We start from the raw sequence: 21,920 nt of genomic DNA, 5'->3' as shown, positions 1-21,920 counted from the left end.
ACGTATCTAAAAATATCTAATTATTGCAAGCGTCCTTAGAAAGTGCATATATTTTTATATCTTAGTTACAGTATGTATCGAGGTTCTCATAGCAACCAGGATTACTGAAAAATCTCATATGGAAGGCCTATCTTTTCCAGGTTCTGTATCCTATTGTAGAATTTACCAAAAAGGGCAAATTTCCCAATTACATACAAATATTACATATATGCCAATATATGGGTATGTAACAAATTTGACACAACAGCTCTGTACTTTTCGTTTTGTATCCATCACTCTCATTCCCGCCCCCAGGTACAAATGGCAGGGACCCCGGGGATAGGGTCTCGCTGTCCCAGCAGGGATGCACTTTGCCCTGCCATGCTTCTGGTACAAAACAGGGAATCCGCTAGCATGCATTATGCCCGCGCTACCTATATATTATACACACACACCCTCACTCTCCTTTTACCCCTTGCCCATGTTATCTCTAGATGCTATTCCTTGTTATTGCCTTGTCCTGAGTCCTGCACCGGTGTCCAGTTGCCTGCCTTGCCATTGACTTATTCTGTTGTACTGTGGACATTGGATCCTGAACTGTGTACCTGACCGCTGCTTGGCCTCGACCTTCGTTTCCTGCCTTATCTCTGTGTACCGGCGTCTGGAGTCCTGCTCCGGTATACCCAACCGCGTCCTGCATTGGCTAAGATTCTGCTGCGTTCTTCTGCAGTGTCGTACTCATCAGGTGATACCGGCTCTATATTGCGGATCCCGACACCTACACCTGGCGTGACGCATGACTGTATACGCTTAGAGCTGCAGTCTGAATCGGAAAATAGCCAGAAAGATGCTATAAACTCAAATCTAATATTCTTTAGAGAAAATCAGTTTAACGTAAAAGGAAAAACGTTCTGAAGAGATATTAGCTTTCATCACGCGGGAAATAAATTATTGAGGAGAAATAAATCACTGAACACAGACCGTGTCCCTGAGAATATGGAAAGGTGACCTGTCTGTCTCCAAAGAGCATTAGAGGCGATAAATAAAATCGCGTCATATAAACAGCAGCCCCGTGTAATTTGTTTTCGTCGGCGGCTTCTTTTAATCTGAAGCCGAGTCTTGTTTGAGGCTATTACGCCGGCTTCCTTTCAGCGTGCAAAGAGATATTACGTTTTCTGCCCAACCTGGCATTTCGTCAACCGTGAGGAATAATAATTCTGAATACTATGTGCTGAAAATGTTAAAGCATCACAAAGTCGCTGAACAAGTGAAGCCCTAAACAGGTCACATTAACCTTTTGGATGTCACGGGTTGAGAATCTGGGCCAAGTTCTGTACTATGGTGACACTGAGGTGGCAACAAGCACCGGTACCAGGCGTTATAGGAATGTTTCACCAAGGAAAGCGTACCTTTAAGGCCCGATGCCTGCGCCAGCAGCATCTGCCACGTGGCACTGACATTTAGGGTCCTTTAAAGTAGTGATGTTTGAATGCAGGAAGCTACCATCTTGGATTTTTTTGGTGTACCGAATACAGCGTGTGCTCACCGATTACCCTCATTCGAGAGGAAGACAGACATGCACACATGGTGAAAGGAATCTGAGTGTGACGCAGAGAGTGGATTCATTAAACAGTATGTGTGTGTGTGTGTGTGTGTGTGTGTGTGCGCTGAATGAACACCAGTGACACAGAAAGGAGTGGGAGAGAGACACAGAAGAACAAACTGAAAGACAAAGCATGTGACACACACAGACTAGAGAGACATACCGGAATGTCGGCCATGTTTGATATTATCATTTCACATACTGCTGACAGGCACATGTAAAGTGCTGCCCTGCAAGATGTAGGAAGTATAACTGAACAGTTGACCCCTCTCCTGTGAGTTAATACATCCCGCAGCACTTTACACGTGTCCTGCAATGTCGTAGTCTCCTAGCATGTGCCCAAACTCAAAAATCTGACAGGGGGTTCGCTTCGATACTTTTTTCATCATGAAAAAGAAAAAAGTTAAAAAAAAGATATAAAAACTGTGATGTCATCAATAAGTAGTCATTGTACGGATGTATTGCTTTGTCACATCTGATCCCATCTTTAGAAGAGACCTCTGAGGTCCCAAAAGCTTCTGTGACTAAGGCACTCCATACAACTAAAGACTCAGATCAGACCCTGACCTTAAGACGCATCACATGTGTTGTTTACGGCTCTGTTCTTGTATTTGCTGTCCGCGACTCACACTACGGGGAAAGACGGGGACCCCAAGGTCTACCTGGTTCCAGCATTTAACCATTTTATTTGACAGTTCTCCTTTAAATGTACTACTACCGCTCTGGACTCCTTGCTATATACAAGGCCCTACTACTGCCTTTCTGCAAACCTGCACAGCTCAGACTAGATGAGACCGGCAAAACAAAGCGTCACGATTCTGAACATCACAAGATGCATTACTGCAATCAAGCTAAGTGGTGAGGTGGATACAGAAAAGCCTTCGTTAGGACAGGCAGCCACAAATCCTGCATTAAAGCTCTAATCCAACGCTTGTGTAGTCCTGCTTGATAAAACAGACAAGGACACAAACCACAACTTTGTACAAACATGAGCACTAGCATATTGAAATCATTCATAGATGAAGATTCTGGTGCAGAAGCTTAAAAAAAAAAAGTTTAATCACCATAGCAACTAAAGGAATGTCCCTGCTTATGGGACCAGTTTACTAGTTGTTATGGCGATAAAATCACATTGAAATCTGTTCACCAGAATTGATCTTTACCAATAATCTCCATTAATCCTAAAAAGAAGCAATACCTGAGGATCCGGAAAGATCCTTTCTAATGCACGGCTCATATTAAACAATAAAGCATTTACACAGCCAACTATGATACACCTAAACAAATGCATCTCAGTTACAGCACATAAACCAGAGTGGACAAGGTCTTGCAAATGCATTTATTGACAATATTGTACTTTCCCCAAGTCAAGCAGTAGTGCCATCAACATCAGTTGAAGAACGGAGGGGTGCAGGACGTCTAACCCTGCTAAACACCACAACAAGCCGATTGCCCTTTTTTAACCATATAAACAGTAAATATGTATCAGAACACCGCGGAATAGAAGCTTGGGTGGGATGTTTCTATAGAGAGCTAGGCAAATTAGATGCCAGTATTAAAATGTTACCATGACTACCTGGCTCCAGAGATTTGTCCGGGTCAAATATATATAGTATTCTAGAACAAACTTGTCATCCCTAACAAACTAACGGGTGGATACTAACTACTTTACCGTACGCATTACCATCCGTGCCATTTCCTGATGTTCCGGAGATGCTATTTTTAATGAAAATTCTGTTTGTAAGGATGCTTAATTTACAACAGAGAGAGAACAGATCCGTGGTACAACAAATCTATACGGGCGCTGAAGAGGAAATTCCATACGTAGAAATTGATCTTGTAATCACATTAAAAGTCAGTTGATGGTTTTAATGGAGTACAAACCCACCCGACACAGAAATATACTTTCCACTGTGAGCAAATAATCCAGTACAATCCTCCAACTCATTCACAGACTGGTAAGAGCCCTCGGGCAGCGGGCACCTCTGTCATTCTCAGCAGTGAATACATACAAGAATGAGATCCTCAGAACCTCAGGCATTAAATGGGAAACAAACAAACCAAGAAAAGTGCAAACAAATATTAGGCTTTATGTAAGAGGGAGTCTTCATTCATGCTTAAACAACATGTACACAAATACCCTCAGGGAAATTTCAACACGTACCGTGAATGGCGATGTGTGAATTCTGAATCATTCATTCATTGATTGTACTAATAGCTCGGCCTCTTCTAGAGGATAACAAAGCATTTCCTCTTGGCAGGTTAGGGTTAATGCATATCAATAGAGTACGCATTAAAACATACAGGGCGAAAGAGACACAACGTGTTGGGCGACTTCAAATATTGGCCTCATAAGAGGTTCTGCAGTTGCTTGATGTGTAATTGAAGAAGGGTATGAGAGCGACTCAGTGATTGTCGGTGTAGGGGTAGGGCTCTGTACTTCTAATCTAAATAATCCATGGCAGCTACGCTATATTATATATTTATAAGAATATAATACATACATGGAACCCAGAAATGATAAAATAATTCATTCTGGCAAAGATGTAGCGTTGCTATAAGATTATGTAACACTTCCTTGTCTTATGGCACTGTTAATACATTGTTACCATCTGGAAATGACAGCAGCGAGGGATGAGATACAAAAGAATACACTGTTCCGGGCAGCACCGAGATCGTTTATTCTGGAAATTACGGCGGTAAAAAACCCAAACACTTGTACATCACCCAAGTCGGTAAATGAAGTGCATTCAGCTACTCCAGAATCTACTTAAATGGGTGTGATCGCTATCACGCTTATGCTTCTTTGACTATACAGACATGTCGTGGTGTTGGCCTCTAAGAGGTTCTGCAGCAGGTACAGCTATTCAGTCCCAGTAAACAATTCTATACACAAATGGAGGAAACGAGAACTACCTACAACCGGATATGAGGCCAGTAAGGTTCATCACGTCTTAGAGACGAGGCTACTTTACTAAATCAACGTAAGCAGCGATGAGGGATGGCTATGGGTGAAGTCAGCATCCCCTGAGTATGACTCGAAGCAAATGAGTGCTACTTATCGAGTGTCATTAGAGACCGCTGTGCACATGCAGTGATGAGCAGCAGTCACAGGAGAGCGCTCCATGTTTGTTTTGCAGACACACAGACAGACACATAGGACCTACTTTGGCTTTCTGCAGCGGGGTGAAGCGCAGGTCATGCACAAAGGGGTTCTTGACCGGTCGGGTTAGCTCCTGCTCTCGGCCAGCTCCCTCTCCCAGACCAGGGGGTACAAAGCGCTTGTTCCTCATCAGCCTCATGGTGCTCAATGTAGAAGCAAAAACAGAAAGAGGAGGAAAAAAAAAAAAAACAAGTGGCGGAGGCGAGGGTTAAAGTAAAACTGCAGCAGTCAACCAATATGGGAGGAAAACCCAAGCAAAAAAAAATAAGGTAAAAGCCGGGGTGGAGTCTCAAGTTCACCAAATAGCACAAAAAAAGGGATGTGATGTTTAGCTATTTGGCAGTAAAGAGGTTGGAGAGGGGGTGGTGGCGGCGATGAGGATGACGATGGAAGCTGGAGAAAAAAATCCCAGGGCTTTCTGGAGGGAAATGAGATGTCCCCCCTTTCCTGTTCCTTCTGTGCAAGGGGGGGTGCTGCAGAGAAAATTAATCCAGACTGGGATGCAGCTAGAGAGGGAGGAGGTGAGCGGATACTAAGCAGCGATTACAAGAACGAGGTCTGTTCTGGGGAAGGAGTAACCATACATACAAAGCTGGAGGTGGGGAGAGAAGCTGGAGGCGGCTCCGGTGATCTCCGGGGACCTAACACTTTCAGTAGGACAGTGGCACGTCTCCAGAGGCAATGCGCAGGGATCTCCTGTCTGGGTCTATACAATCTGCTTTAGGGAGCTGGCGTCCAAGGGATGACCAGGATGGCGCTGCCAGATGATGCGCTTAACAGCAGAAACCCCCTCCCCCTTATTTGTCTCTCTCTCCTTCTCTCTTTTGCTCGTTTCCTCCGGTAGCTGCTATCCAGAGAGGAAGGGGGAGGGGAGACGTAGCAGGGGGGGGTGGAGGCAGAGAACCGGTTCCTAGAATGTCAGAGACCAGTTGAAAATCTAGATATTTTATCTAGGCAGAAAAATCAGAATGAACCGATTAGATAACAAAAAGAAATACATTACAGAAGCTTATTTATGATATCGAATATTTGGCGTGTTCTCGTTGGGGGTCTGGAATGCGAGGGTTTCAGTGATCACACAAAGAAATGCGGTCATTCCAGAAGGAATACTTTAAGCACCCTCTGGCAGAAGGGGAAGTAAATGAGTTTAACTCTTTAGATAAGACACAATGAAAACTAGCTATGTGTAAAGTTACAGCTGTATGGGGGGGGGCTCTAGATCCACAGAGATTGGGAATAAAGAAAACAAAACCATTGCTCTAGTTTATATTCATTACGAATCCTTTGATGTCATTCTAAAAGGAACACATCTGCCTCTCTCTCGGCAGCGAGCATTCATATGTCACACCACATGGAGATGCCCATTGTATGGTTGTGAACTCATGGGTTTTTTTACGCTGTTGCTATGGTGATAAGACCGCTTTTCAAACTACACCAGGATGCACGAATCTCAAAACGGTATTAAGCTAGAACAAAGTCCGTTTGCTACTAGCATTCTGGAAAGCATCTTGTGGGGTAAATTAACTTAATCTCTTGTGGGGTGAATTATGAGTTCATTGCAGTGGATGCGAAGTCCAAAACTAGGGGTCACCCATTCATCCTGCGCAGAGTAACTGCACCTCGTATATTAGAAGAAGCCAGATTACTCATTTGATTTATTCATGAATGCAGAGATTTAATTACCCAGCTTCTGGATTCTAGAAGCCAAATCATTAGAAATGCAAGACATTGTTGTATATTGTTACTTCCCTTGTGTTTAACTAATTCAGGATCAGGGTTGCTTTTACTGCAAAGACAGGAGTTTGTTTGTTAAACCACAATTCCACTTTTCCCTATTTGAGGATCTTTTGTTCAGGGCAAGTAATGCCTTCTTTTAAAATCCTAGAAATACACAAAACGTAATTATTAATGGTAACAAGTATATAAAAAGAAAACTAAAATAGGAAAACACATTTTGCCTACAATTTCTTCTACACAGTATGAGCCATGGCTAAAAAACGACCCAATTATATATTTATTAATACTACTGGGGGCTTGGAGGTAGTGAAATATATATATATTTTTTTTTAATTGTAGTGGTAGGGCTTTTTTTTTGCACTGTTCCCATTGTAGAATGGCTTGAGATTCCGTAGGGGAATACTTTTTGTATAAATTATTATATTAAATGTGTCATTTTCTTGTTTTCATGTTTTGGAAGGGTAAGAAATGTTGTTTCTCCTTCTCCCGATCTGTCTGCGCTGGTCACACTGATCAGCCAGTAGGGCGAGGAATCAGAGATCCCTGCAAGGTCTAGAAAGACCCTGCTGGGTCTCTCCTGTCCTCCAGTGAACTTCCGGTGGGGGTCAGTACTGATACCTACTGGCTTCTGCCGACGAGGGAGAGTGCGGGCTATCAATAGACAGCCTGATCTTCCGTGTACTGACGGGGAGATGCCGCTGCAACAAAGTCGGGATGTACCGGTTCGTTTTAAGGGGTGCGAATGGGTTAATGTTTTTATGACATAAAGATACCCATTTGAATGGAATTACCTTCAAGACAGAACATAATCGGAGTCACCGATCTGGATACTTTGCTGACCGGGTTCTCTGCTGTACAGATACAGGTAACATTTAGATCTACGTTATGCAGGTTATTCCAGGTGACACTCCGCATGGCGATATTGCACCTGGTTTGGACATCTTTGTGAAATAATGATCCTGCAAAAATGAGATCTCTTCCCTCAGACATATATATTGTAAGCTGAAGGAATTCAAAAAACAGTTAAAGCTATTGCTATAAAGAACATGGAAATAAACTCTGGCCATCGTGTTTTTCTAGTGATCTCATCTGAGGCAGGTCCAATTTTGCCACCTCAGTTGAGATCACAATACATGTCCAAACATAAGAACTGTGTAAACTCACAGGCAATTAAGACCTCTGATATTGTGTGTACAATTTCACAGTAAATATATATTAGCAACCTTTTCATCAAAACTTCCAATTTTCTGGCTACCAAGGATCGACTAGTTATCTCGCTCACAGCCCATTTGAATCATTAAGATGGTTTTCTCACGATAAACTACCTACTTTAAAACAATGCCCGCACTCACAGATCCTGATTACTTATTGCATTATAATCATATACTTAACATTATATAGGAAAAAGACCCCCCATGCACACTAAAATCTGCCTTTGGATTTAGAAAATAACATTTAAATATTTATTTGCTTAACCATTAAGTCCCATTAGCTCCATATATTCACCCCTATTTTGTGTTAAATGTATTTGCTGCGTACAATCCTTGGTCTCTCTTGCCTATTTGGGCAATGTAGGAGCCATTGGGCAACCAATGCAGTCTTCTTATTTACACATAGAGCGACGTTGGCTTCTTCTGGAGCGATGATGTTTCTTCACCGGATTTCTTACGCAAGATATCTATCAAAGAGTGAAACAAAGGAATATATATTATTAGACATGATCCGGGTGTCCTCCTTCACCTTATTGCACAATTACGCAATACTAAGCGAGCCACCAAACTTGGGTGACTTATATCACCTTTTATTTCTCATGCACAACTTTTTTTTTTTTAAATTTTTCAAAAAAATAAAAAAAATTTGTAAAAATGTTAATTTTTTTTAATTTTGTGAAAATAATAATATATATATATATATATATATATATTTTTTTTTTTTTATTATTTAAAACAATACAAAACCCCAATGTCAATGCTTTTTTGCTTTTAAGGAGTTCCGGTTTGAACCGATTCAGTTGCGATGAAAGCTATTTTTGTTAGGAATCTTACAGCGCCACCCTGTGTTCCCGCACGACTACTGCCTTTTTTTGCAGTCGTGAAATCTCCCCTTCGTAAAATTTTACATTATTAATGTTTTTTTTATACCGGTATATAGCGCAGTCATATTCCGGTAGCCCTGTACAACGGGTAAATAATAGGACATAACAACCAGACTTACAGAAACAACAGGCGAGGAGGGTCCTGCGCAATCTAATTTTAAATCCATTGTAATCAAAATTAATTCCCCACTTTTGGTACTAATTACGGATGTCGAAATAACCCGATTTTATTTCTAAATTTATCTTTAGGAGGAAAAAAATCCCCAAATTGCCTTTTTTTTTGCTTGATTTTCTCCATTTTGATTGGACAGAACATGCAGCTCTCGTTAGATCTAATCAAGTCCATTGTCTTGATGTATGGAATAATTGCCCTTACTTTGGGTACGTAACACATTTGGAAGAGGGACGGGACTTGCGGGTAAACACTGAGCCAATGGGTAGGTATCAGTCCCTTTTTTTTATATTGTTTTAGCCTTTTTGGACCTGCATTTTCTGTCATTATTGGTGTATGCAGGAGTTAAATGTCAGGCTTTACTCCACCCAGACATCCTTTTATCTGTTTTCCAAATATTATCATTTTTACTGTAAACGTTATCTTGGCTCGGGAAGCAGAGTAACAAATGTTAATATTTTGAATTACAAGATACGCAAACATTAGAGGACCCAAAACAAATGGATTTTCATCAAACGCACATCTAGCATTAGGAAACATTTCCCTTTTACCCCCAATAGCCTGAGGGGCAATTAGGGGACGTTTTGCGTTACATGAGGAGTAAAGAGGGCATCTTGTGCCCCTCATGGAGTCCCTGTATGACTGCATTAGACAATGGGGTGTTCTGAGTCATGTCTGCCCCCTCACAGAACCCGCGAATGGTGTTACTAGAGGGTATTCTGCCCCCTCACAGAACCCGCGAATGGTGTTATTAGAGGGTATTCTGCCCCCTCACAGAGCCCGCGAATGGTGTTATTCGAGGGTATTCTGCCCCCTCATAGAGCCCGTGCAGGGTGTTATTAGAAGGTATTCTGCCCCCCTTACAGAGCCCGCGCACGGTGTTATTAAATGGTATTCTGCCCCCTCACAGAGCCCGTGCAGGGTGTTATTAGAGGGTATTCTGCCCCCTCACAGAGCCCGTGCAGGGTGTTGTTAGAGGGTATTCTTCCCCCTCACAGAGCCCGCGCATGGTATTATTAGTAAAGGGGGTTTTCCTGGTCGTGTTTGCCCCACAGCCTCCCCACGGACCTCCTGCCTGCGAGCGTGTGGCGCAGCACAGATACTGGGAGGGGAGGGGTTACCGGAGCTCTTCATCCGGGACTCTCCGCCCATATTTAGTCACTTCCGAGCGGGACGTCACACTCCACAGCAACATCGTCCATGCTTACCGGAAACCGAGTATGAAGCACGTGATTGGAAATGGGGTATGACGTGAGAACGTGTCAGGGCAAATTGGGGCAAAATGCATATGTGAGCACGTGACAGCATACGTGGGGTAAAAAGAATAAGGTATGTGACAGGGCAATGGGGTAGAATGAATGGGGCATTTGCCAGGGCAATGGGGTAGAATGAATGATGTTTGTGCCAGGATAATGGGGTACAATGAATGGGCCATATGACTGGGCAAATGAATACAGCATGTGACAGGACAAGGGGGTGGAATAATTTAACTAATAAATAGTAATTCTCACTCCTTTGTACTATGAAGCACTAAGTGGGCCTGGTATCCACGCATCTCAAGGAGACATATCAGTGTCATAAGGTTTTAAGCTATACATTGTACTGGGCAAGTGACTAGCAAATATATAGAGAAGATACCCCGTTGGTGGCAAAATGCACGTCATTTGAGCTCTGCTATAAACATTTTTTTTTCTCCCCATTTATTCCAGGATTGAGAGCATGTCCGGATTTCAGCATCTGTCTTTAAACCAGAAGAAGCAGCTTGCCGCGGACATCACTCGGGTGCTTTCTCTCTACGGCTTCATCGCAGATTCTTATGTTATAGTGAGTATCGCTACTTGTGCTGCGCTAGAAAGTGAAAATTGGCATCGGCTCAACCACACACATCTATGTGGTGGGTTTGACGTCATTTCTGTTTACTAGGTAATTGGCGAAAACCTTTCAAAACAAGGACTTATTCCAAATAATATGTATTTTTTTTTACCTTGCTAAAATAATGTCTGTTCGCATGAGTGACATGCATTCAATGTATACTCTTAAGTATAAATGGAAACAAAACTGCTCTTTAAACACCGTGTGATATATGTTTTTAGAATGTTACAGAAGTTCTTGCTTTTTTATTTAGTTTCCATGCAGACTATGTCGCTTATATTTCCTACGTCATGAAGAAAGGGTAGTCTTAATATCTATAGTAGGATAAGGCATATTTCACCTCTGTTATATATTTGTATGGCTTCTTCTGTCCTTCATAATATCCACCCATCAAATATGGCAAGGCTAGACAAGCGGTGATTCCGTAAGCAGAAACTAAGAAGAAGATTTAGTGGCTAACCTATAAGAGGGAGCGTTGTCATTATGCTACATTTTTATTTATCGATATTGTCTTTTTCGTCCCCAGGAGTTTTTCAGTGATAATCTTTGGGCGACGTTGCCACAGTCGTGGAGGCTAGCATTGTCCGACCTGCCTTCTCCGCAGTTAGCAGATCAGCTGCTGTCCAATATTAAGAATGTCTGGTGAGAAGCCTAAAATAACTGAATTTTGCCATATAAAAAATATGCATCTGACTAAATATATACAATTGAACTCAGAGTGACTGGAACCATCTTAACCATGGGCCATACCATTTGAATGGGTTATGAAATAATGTGAGCAGCGAATGAGCAATGGTCCCCCATTCACATTGATCCCCTCTTTTTTTTCACAGCTATAGGTCGGTTTGGCCTCTAAGTCTACTGGCACTCAAGGCAACAGCCCATGCCTTGAGTTTCCCGCGCACCCTGTCACACGAAGTTGGGGACGTGAACAGTAAAACGCCAAAGGAATTCCTTGAAAATCATTGCCAGAGCTCAATGTTGGACCCTCTGTTCAGGAAGCACGTGAAGCCAAAAAAACAGCATGAAATTCGGCAACTTGGAAAGGTCAGGCTTACTGGACTGTAGGTACAACGTAGTGGTAAAAGCATAGGTATCGTAATAAAAAATATGGTAATACCTTAAACAGATGCCATTTAGAGAGATACCTTCAAGAACTCATCTCCCAAGTTTACCAGGCAGTTTTCATTAAATCCAGGCATTTTCTCCATTCAGCCATTAAGAAACTGAACCACTGCAGGGCCTTTGCTGTACCAAGAAAAGTCAGCATATCTTCAGAGCTTTCTTTCCTAAATAAAACTTTCTCATGTGCCATCTCTTTTTCTGTGTGGCATCAAATTTTCCATTTCTTCCAGCTGGTAAAAAAGTTAAGCAACCTTACGGGCTGTGATGAAGTGGTGGATATCGGCTCTGGCCAGGTATGACCAAAGTTCTTGAGATATTTATATATATATATTTTATTAGGCAGTTTTGCTTCATAAAGGAAAATATTGATTATGCTTCAAATGTAATTTCAATTGCCCCTAAAAATAATTTAATGCATAAGAAACTAGAGAGCTGTATGAATTTAGTCATTTTTGAACCTTTCTCCCCGTAGGGTCACCTGTCACGCTTTCTAGCATTTGGCCAAGGCCTGTCTGTCACAGCAATAGAAGCCGACAAGAATCTGGTGGACATGGCAATGAAGTTCGATCAGCATCTGATATATATGCTGCAGAAAGAGCAATCGAGATTAACAAAGGTAACTAGAATTATTGAACCTGACCTGATGTTTTCACAGGTCTACCAGAGAGGAGAGAATTTAAAGAGGTAATGGTAATATATAAGTAATACTTATCTCAGATTATGTGTATCCAAAAACAGAATATGTTATCTTGAACCCATAGCTCGCCTTTGGGATACAGAGTTTTCGAGTTAACAGATAGAATAGTTATTAAGCTGTTTGCTTTGTTTTGTTTTAGAACAATGCTCACAAACTTACCGGCACCGTCTCATCCAAACCACCCAAACACGTGTTCGCGTTTGTGGATCCCAAGGCATCATGGGGAGATCTTGTGACCAAGTTCAGAGAAGCTTCCTCAGTAGAAACAGAGGAACATGGCGGAGTCCAGACATCTCATTTGGTGTCTCCAGATGATGGGCAAACTTCTCAGAATCAAGTCATCGCCACTGTTGACTCGGAGAGCAACCAGCAAGAGCTCGGCACCTCACAAAAAACCTGTCCCCATAATGATGTCACTTTGAGAGAAGACTTGTGTCCTTGTGATGCTCTTAACACGGCGAACCAGTGGCAATTCACTCATACTAACAAGTTTGTGCTGACAGGACTCCATGCATGTGGTGACCTCAGCGTGGCCACTCTACGACACTTTGTGCGGTGTCCCAATGTCGTGGGTGTCACTTCAGTCGCTTGTTGTTACATGAAACTAACCACGTGTGAATTACCAAATCCTCCCGGAGTCCTGTTTGCCTCTAACACCAGTGACATTGCGGATACAAACACACAGTACGGGTACCCCTTGAGCTCTTGGGTGTCTCAGCTTCAGGGTCACAAGTTGTCTTACAAAGCCCGAGAGGTGGCCTGCCATGCAATAGAAGACTATACGGAGAGACTTAGAGGTGAAAGCACGATTCTACGCACTCACTGCTATAGAGCTGTGCTAGAGACTCTCATTCGCAGTGTAGACCCAAACATGAAACGAGCAGGCGTCCAAACGATCAAAAAGGCCCATGAGCTTTCCTTCAAAGAGTAAGTACGATAAAAAAACTTGTAATATCATTGTCGCCATTAGGCTGATAAACATGCTTTAATCTGGATATCTAAACCTGTCTTTCAGTCACTTGCCCAAACTCTTTTTTCCGAAGGGGGTCTTAAGTGTATTTAATTTATTGGATCGGAGCCAATGCAAGCATTTCACTGCAGGGGCAGTTATATTATGTGTTTTTATAATGGTTTTGAATGAATGTAGGGTTTACTCTAAAATAGACACAACTTGCTAAATATGTTTACTTTTTCTAGATATGCCAAAAGGGGGCTGAAAAAAATAGGGCTGGACCCCTGTGCACCCCTATGTGAGTCGTCCGTGGAAAGGATGCTGTCCCAGCAGCAGAATGTGGTGGCCTTCTTTAGTCTTGCCCTGCTGCTGGCACCGTTAGTGGAAACGCTTATACTGTTGGACAGAATGATCTTTGTGCACGAGGCAGGTACGTGTCCCAGGCTCTCGCTTTAGCAATTCAGGCCCACACACAGCCACAGGTGCAAAGCCAAATCCGCACCAGGCGAAGAGACGCGGAAAGAAAAACACTTCCTATTCCCATGCCTTTATGGTCCTACTTGGGCATTGGAGAAACGTGCCTGCCAACCTGACAATTACCAGTAATCCAAACAATATCCACAACAAACTCCATATAAAAGACCGGTAACCATTGCCATCTCACGTATGACCTAACCTTCCTGGCTAAAATCAATACATTTCTGTATAGCAGCATTCATTTACTAATCAGTGGCTGCCTTTGAGCATTAAGTGGTGCAGAATAAAGGCGTAAAGCACAATAGAAAACCTGTTCTTCCATTATTTGAATGCCATCTGATATATACGCTTGAGGTATAGAGGCTGATATTAAAGGTAGCCATATGATGTTTAAGTGGTACCCCTGCTCACAAATGCACTGATTTTTCTATGGTTTCCCTTAGTACTTGTTATGTCCTTTCTCGTTAGACTTTGTTAATTAGATGGTCTTCTTTGATGATTGCATTTTGCAGATATGGCTTAAAGACACCTGTTTGTTTTACTTTGGAATAATAGAGTGAATACATTTAAAATGTGCGTTTTCACTTTTTTTTTTCAGGATTTCACTGTGATCTCATCCCATTATTTAAACCTCAGTTTTCCCCGAGGAATCTTGTGCTGGTTGCTGCTAAGACGAAAGCTCATGCCGGAAGTCTTATAGAGGAAATTAAGACAATTCTGTAGCGAATCCAGAACACTGCTTTTTACAAAACTCCCTCAACGTGGATAGGTTACAGCTGTGTGATGTTTTTTTAACAAAGAAAAATAAAGTTAAACCATTCTTTTTAATACAGAATTCCGTGTTTTGATTTGTTATCAGTTCTTATTTTTTGTCATAAACCAGAAAGCTAAGTCATATATTTGCAACACCCTCTCCTCCTTGGCCCATTTCCTATTGAAACTTGGCCCGTCGTATTCAGATATTTTTTCAGATAATACATCTCAGTTGATACAAAGCCTTAGAACAGGAACCTGGCAACCCGATGCAGGGTCGTTAATTAGAAAATAAATTGCGAGGGGATTGTGATACGGCCTCAGAATGAGAAGTGCCTGGTTTGGCTCAGAAGAGGGCGATGTGTAATTAAAGAAAGTACTATATGTGTATCTTGCTTAATTCATTTCTGAATCGTTGTGGATTCACCGTCCATAGGTTCGTACGAAGAATCTCCAAAAATACTTGACAGATTTTGATAGGAAGAAATGACAGAGAATACTAATTGTTCTACAAATTATATTTACATGACATATTTACAAAGATCAATTAACGTGTATTATTCTAATGTTATCTGAGCATCTTCCTCTCTAGCTACACAAACATCTTTGTCATGAGATTTAAGTTCCATAACAATGTTTGAGGAAGTTCTAATCTGTCTTCCTTGTGGCATGACGAACACGCAAATCTTCTATTGAGTCACTGGCCCAAATGGTGTTCACGTGCTTTATGCCTATTATGGCTGTAAGGATACGGTTTATTATACTCCTTGATTTCTGTTATTCTGCGGATTTATGGTAGCCATGGCGCCTAAACTTTTACTTGCTAGCTCCTGATTTTCAGTGTACTTCATCTTGGATCCTTCAGTTGATCGCCATCGTAAATTCTGTGTTTATTTACCCGAACTATGATTGAGTTAGGCTCTAATGTGAAGACTAAACTCTTGATGTCCAGTCTATATTGTGGAAGCACCTTCCGGAATCAGCCCATCCAGCAGCAGAGACTCTTCAGATCCGAATTGAATGTGTAGATGTTTTGTTGCAAGCCATGAAGACCAAGAAGCAGCTCCTGATGTCATTTGAAATGAACGTTGTTATAAATGCCCTCTGGAGACTGGTGTTGGTCGGGGTCAGATTCTGTATTCATTCTCTTTGTTTTCACAGCAGAGTAAATGACGTCCTTTGAAGAACCAAAAGGAGGTTTATTAACACTTGTCTCGAGTATTTTATTAAAAAGTGGAATTTATTATTCTTCCACAGAAAATTCTCAGTACTTACATTTTGAGCAGGAGGCGCTGGTGCGGCTGAAACAATAATAAAACGTAAAAATAAGTTCCTATGGATGTCTCTTTTAGTAACGAGTTGCTTTGTGATTTGTTGCTGTCTTAACTCTTTATACGGGTCATGATTCAGGCTGGCCTCACTCATCAAAGAGCTTAAAGATATTTGAAAGTTATGCTTCCTTCATATTGTAAACTGATATCTAGAAACAGGAAACTGATGCAGGGATAACAGGAAGTTTAGAGTGCAACGGGATATTGCTTCCCCCACTAAAAATGGAAGCAAACTATCCTAACACCTTTTAAGGTATCCAGATGTTTACATTTTTAGGCAAAAATGTACATCATCCTTAAAAAGAGAACTCTATATTAATTAGACAGCATACTCAGCGAATTTAGCTCCAGTGTTTACAGATGCCAACGAAGGCACGGATAAGACGCGCTAATTAGACTAACCTTTGTTTGTGGAATTGATTTTGATGTCGGCATAGCAGAGTTCTTCTTCTTGGGCTGGTTCTGAGAGAGGGGAAGAATATGTATGCCATTAAAGCAGGTAGCAGCAGTGATTATAGGGATGTCCCTGATGTTAAATAAATGGTAAATGGGGTCATCCCCTTAGGAACGGCCGTACCTGTCCTGTCCCCGGTGTGTGTGGATCCAGGCTTCGGTGCCTTCTCGTTCTCAGGCCTGAGAAGTTGCAACTTTCGGTTAATTGTACAATAATCAGCAAATGCCTAAAAATCCTTTCTGATGAAAGTCAGTAATTCGCCACAACAAATGAAAAGTTTACAGAAAAGCGTTTGTTAGGAATGCAATTTATTTATACATTTAAACATGAATTAAAATTCTCAGCCAATCCCCGATATATATATTTTTTTTGAGCAGAACAGTATTAATTATTTGAACTATTATTGAAGTTGATCGTGACCCAATTAATCGTACGTTTCCGTCTTCATATAAGTATAACTATATGTAGGGTGGGCAAAGGGGAGTTGGTCTACGAATTTGGCTTGTAAATTCTAAATTAAAACGACTTTTTATTGTCTGATTTGTCTGGCCAGTTCTGAGCGCATTACAGTAAAGGGAGTTCGCGGGAGAACATTAGTTCTGTGGCTTACCGAACCCGAGCCTCAGGAAACCCCAAATCTGCAAAACAAAGAGAAATGAAACCTGCGATACTGCAGCAGATCACACAAAAATAAACAAAAATGGGGTTTATTCACCAAACTCACAAGTTCTGCCCTCGCTTATTGGGCGTTATACAGAATTTAGCGAACAAAACCCTGAGAATATTCATTATTTATTAATTCATTCTTTATGCTTAAATCCACCGATACCATCTTTAGTCTAAATTCCAACTTTAGACCTACCTTTTTTTTCTCGGACTTCTTGTTGTTTTTTGAATGAACGAGTTACTCTGCGCCGGAACACGATCATCAAGATGACGGCAACGAGAAGAAAAGCCGAAAGGGTCGCTATGAGACCCGGCAACAGGTAATCGGGACCTGTGTATTTGGCTTGGAAACAGGAGGTATTATTAATAATTACCCGCCAACTACCTTGAACCTATACATCTATGTATGACTTTGAACTCACCTTGTACCTGGATACTCAAGACATTACTTATTCTCTTTACGCTGAAGCTTAAGGCTCTAGCTTCACAGACGTAATTTCCACCTTCTTCTGGCTTAGCCGACGAAACGTGATATTTGTTAGATAAGCCAAAATCCTGCACAATCTCCCCGTTTTTGTAGAAAGCAAATTGTATTTCGGTATCCCGTACGGACCGCCGGGTTGCGTTACACGTTAACGTCATGTTGACGCCTTCTGATATCGTCGGTGGGCTCACTTCTATTTCTGGATCAGAGAACAACTCTAGAAGGAAAGAAGAGATTACTGTAATGACACATGATTACATTGTAATGACACATACGATTGTAACGTCTAGGATAACACCGTGGGAACGGGACCTCTTCACACTAGGGTCGCTATAGCCGCCATTGAATTGTATGTGTTGGAAGACTCTTTGTACCCACACAGTCCTCTTCTAAAATGTATGGCTGTAAGGAGGTAAAGATCCATTGCTAAGCACATTAAGGACAGACCCCCTCCCCATTGAGTTATCGCTCCCCTATTATTGAGTTACTGATCAGCCAAGCGAGGGGCGAGAAGAAATGGAAGAACCTCAGGACAGGCTATTGATTAGATGGCTGCCTCCAAAACAGTTACGCTTCCTCGATTAACACTCGTCACACGCTAGGGGTAGTTTGATTCAATGAATGAAAGCCGTGGCGGCAGCTCACCTTTAAAGTTTGCACTTGGGAAGGTTTCCGACTGAAGCATAAAGCAGAAGCCCTTATTGCAGGAAAGCCCCGTACCGCTTACCCAATGCACCCTACGTGTTGCGCGTCATGTGCTCTGGTGCAATCTCTCACCTTGTACTTGAATTGTAACAGCGATGCTTCTCTTTATTATGTTGGAACGTGAGGTTTTGACCACGCAGGCATAAAGTCCCGAGTCATTTGACTTAGCCACATGGACCTGGTATTCATTGGATGGACCAAACCCTTTGACAATGTGTTCATCTCTGTAGAAAGCATATTGCAGTTCCGTGGCCCGGGGGCCAGTAGCGTCGCATGTCAGGGTCATCTCCGCACCTTCGATCGCTAGCTCTGCGTTTGCCCTAACCTTGGGGAAGGTGAAGAGTTCTGGAAAACAAGGCAACCGTGTTAATCGGATTCAGTAATCGTCCCATATGACAAATATTCAGAATGTGGAGAATGGACTATGGAGATTCATTCATTAAAGAGAAAGTTAGAACGAAGCGTATCAGAGATTGCACTTTATGATGACTTTTTTTTTGTTTTTACCCCCAAAACGTCTTGTTTTGTTGCACAGTTTATAGAACACGACGGTAAAGGAATCAGTCCTTTAGTCTTGGGCTTACCTTGGATTGTGACATGTATCGAGTTGCTAGTTTTGCAGATATTCGTTGCCGTTTTGACTTTGCAGGTGTAACTTCCGGAGTCCTCCGGGCGAGCTGACCAAAGCTGATACGTGTTGGAGATATCAAAGTCCTGGACCCTCTCACCATCTTTGTAGAAAGCAAACTGTAATTGTGTACCCCGTCTGGGTGGGCTGAGAGTTGTGTTACATGTTAGTGTGACATTGGTGCCTTCTGATGTCCCTTGTGGCCTCGCATTTATTTGGGGAATCGAGAACAATTCTGGAAGAGAGAATAAGCAACATAAGTGGACCGGGACCCTGTCAAGTCACCAAACGCATGGTTTCACTGGTAGTGGATTTAGTGTGGATGACTCCGTTGCCCAAACTATGCCCAAAACATTCTTGGTGATATCATAGAAGACACACTAGAGGGATAATGAAGGGTATGCTCTTCTAATGAAAGGGTACATTTTGGTGTATTGTACCAGATACCCTGAGAACATTCATTTTTGATGCCAGTGTCTATAATACTCATGTTCTAATCAATGATGTTCCTCAGCACTGACCTTTGATGGAAAGAGTTTCTTCAGATGACCGGTATGTTTGATATCTACCATATGCGTATATTTCTTTAGTACACGAGTATCTTCCGGCAGCACTCATCCTAATATCTTTTACAAGGTAAAGCGAGTTTGTGTATTGTACGACAGTATCGTCGTCTTTGTACAAGGTTGGCGATCGCGCAGAATATCCGGGGGCACTGTGACATCTGAGAGACACTGTGTCCCCTTCATAAATGGATGGGGGGATTTGTAGGATGACTGCACCTAAAAACAACAAAATGTTATACATCAGTCAAGTCTCAAATGTTTTTTTAAATGTAATAATAGAAATTAATAATAACACATTTATAATTAATGAGAATCAGAAGAAGCTTCGTCGGCAGTAACGCTGAATGCTACCTACCTTCTCTTGCATCTTCTTGACCTTCTGTCTTCGCCTGCTTCTCCATGAGCCAGACCTCCCGGCGCACTTCCGCAAATGATTTCACCAATCGGGAGCAAGACTGTGTGCCCTTAAACTCCTCTCTTTTGCAGAAGTGCGGCAGAAACGCCGGTCTCACGGAGTACCAGGCAAAGACAGAAAAACACAGCGACAAACTGACAGACCATAGAATACGGGGAGAAGCGGATGAAGAAAGAAGACAGAAGAACAAGAAGATGCAAGAGAAGAAGCACAGCCTCTGGAAATGAGACAGGGGCACAGATGGAGTCGGCGGAGAAAGTAGGGAGACATTAAAAATATCTAAACCCCAATTATAGGCTGCACCCCGAATTTAAATATTCAAATTATGGGGGAAAGTACGGCCTATAATCAGGACAATACAGTATTTAGAATTAGTTTTTTTTAAGGCAAATATGGTATCACAACAATTACATAGGATAATTACAAGAGGGTAGACAAGTATGACGGTACTGTCGCAGGACAGGAAATGTATTGGATATGCTACTTGTGCCACGTTTTGCCACGGATCTACAAAAGAAATTAAACTATGCTTTGAAAGGGATAGCTCACATATCTTGGTCTCCACTGATTTCTCTTGGACTAGGATAGACATTTTTAAACAATTCTCTAGGAGCTAAGCGACCTGTTCTGATCAGTGCTGAGTGTATATCAGAGGTCTACTCACTATTAACAATATCCAGTCTAACAGGGTCACTTCTCTCAGTATGTCTTCCCTGGCACCTATATTCACCGCTCTTTTCACTACTCGCAGATTGGGTACTCAATGTCTTTGAGTTCTGATGTATCTGCTGATCATCTTTAAACCAAAAATATTCTTGTGCCGCCGAAGGCAAGATACACGTTAAAGTGACCGCATCTCCTTGGAGTATCTTAGTCCAGTTTGGCGTAACGCTAACCACCGCTTTGTCGGCAGCTCCTGAAAAACAGTTAGTGAATAGAGTACGACAGGTTACCGCTTTACACGCTTAATAAGAATGATGATCATATACCTCCCAGGCATTTAGAACTTAATGTATAAAGTAAGTTCTTGGTGTTTCCATACTCAGAATCCCATGATATCCCATTTTTTTTTTTAATTTATTGTCATATATTTATATATATATATATATATATATATATATCGCCATCATATTCCGCAGAGCTGTACAATCAGGAATATAACAAGTAGTGCATCACATTACAATTTGACTTACAGAGACAAAAAAGAATGGAAAGACCCCATTAATTGTTTCGAGTAACGAGAAAATATAAACTCACCTGAAATTATGAGGATTGCTGGAAAAAAACAAAGAAGATACTAATAAATACCATTCATAACGTACCATTCAAAAATTAATTTAAAGCATGACATCACTGATTACACATTATTCACTCTCCTACCCTGACCGCTGTTAAGGGATGCTGCTTCCCCCTTCTGGTTCTCATTTACAGGCTGTCTACCTCCAACAGTCCCGGTTTTCATGAGACATTCCTGCTCTTGAAGCACTGTCACACAGACTTGCATAGCTACCCCGCCGTCCAGCTTTTGGGGGAAGATCTTCTGATTTTCCTTGACTGTCAAATCATTTGCAGCTCCTACGTGACCGTCTCGCGACGATCCAAAGCTGAGCACCGCAAGGTGGGTCTTCCTACAAGGCAGTTGGGTGACCGTACCTTGACTCCACCCACCTCTGGGGCCTGCCATACCCCATCTCAGCTCGGTTGTCCCGATTTTGGTTAAATTGTCCAAGGTAGATAGACCCTTCTGCTCGATTTTTTCTATAACCCTCAAAACAGGTGTCCCATTTTTGGATAGATTTCCAAGGTAGATAGACCCTTCTTCCGCTGTCTTGTGCTCCCTTAGCCTGGGATGACACACTTTCCCTGGTTCCCCAGTCACTAGCCGAGACTCATTGTAGGGTAAAATCAAACAAAGGCTCATTTATTTCTCACACACAGGACTGGATATATCCAGCAAAACACACATTAACATAAAACAAGATATTGGGACACAACCCGCCCCCTTAATCTGCCTCCCAGAGACAACAGGGGCAGTAACGGGATTGA

At 42.0% G+C, this 21,920-nt stretch overlaps 3 protein-coding genes across 4 annotated transcripts in view; 1 reads left to right on the top strand and 2 right to left on the bottom strand.

Annotated features, from left to right (window-relative positions):
* LOC128504748 (lysophosphatidylcholine acyltransferase 1-like) overlaps positions 1–5,479 on the bottom strand; it is a 32,974-nt gene extending 27,495 nt beyond the window's left edge. The window contains exon 1 of the mRNA XM_053474937.1: positions 4,750–5,479. Within this exon, the coding sequence (XP_053330912.1) occupies positions 4,750–4,884 (135 nt within the window). The 5' untranslated portion in view covers positions 4,885–5,479. The remainder of the gene's footprint in view (positions 1–4,749) is intronic.
* Positions 5,480–7,274: 1,795 nt separating this feature from the next.
* METTL25B (methyltransferase like 25B) lies at positions 7,275–14,707 on the top strand. Of its 2 annotated transcripts, none has more exons than XM_053474929.1 (9): positions 7,275–7,347; positions 10,459–10,573; positions 11,148–11,263; positions 11,455–11,668; positions 11,977–12,039; positions 12,219–12,362; positions 12,583–13,370; positions 13,641–13,825; positions 14,471–14,707. In XM_053474929.1, exons 2-9 carry the CDS (start codon positions 10,469–10,471, stop codon positions 14,593–14,595), a joined length of 1,740 nt encoding a protein of 579 aa, XP_053330904.1. In that variant the 5' UTR covers positions 7,275–7,347; positions 10,459–10,468; the 3' UTR covers positions 14,596–14,707. The 2 variants fall into 2 exon arrangements, with proteins under 2 accessions (XP_053330904.1, XP_053330903.1); XM_053474928.1 differs by lacking the exon at positions 7,275–7,347 and adding an exon at positions 9,955–10,078.
* Positions 14,708–15,026: 319 nt separating this feature from the next.
* LOC128504400 (Fc receptor-like protein 5) lies at positions 15,027–21,558 on the bottom strand. Its single transcript, XM_053474431.1, has 12 exons — positions 21,255–21,558; positions 21,132–21,149; positions 20,539–20,790; positions 19,415–19,675; positions 18,850–19,128; positions 18,338–18,610; positions 17,499–17,777; positions 17,273–17,419; positions 17,021–17,048; positions 16,534–16,589; positions 16,359–16,418; positions 15,027–15,133 (listed from the first exon to the last, which is right to left on the bottom strand). Exons 1-12 carry the CDS (start codon positions 21,556–21,558, stop codon positions 15,027–15,029), a joined length of 2,064 nt encoding a protein of 687 aa, XP_053330406.1.
* Positions 21,559–21,920: the final 362 nt, after the last annotated feature.

Source organism: Spea bombifrons, chromosome 9 (genome assembly GCF_027358695.1).
Source record: "Spea bombifrons isolate aSpeBom1 chromosome 9, aSpeBom1.2.pri, whole genome shotgun sequence".
NCBI classification, from domain to species: Eukaryota; Metazoa; Chordata; class Amphibia; order Anura; family Pelobatidae; genus Spea; species Spea bombifrons.
Note: the sequence above shows the minus strand (reverse complement) of the source record. Positions and strands in the feature narration are given on the sequence as shown.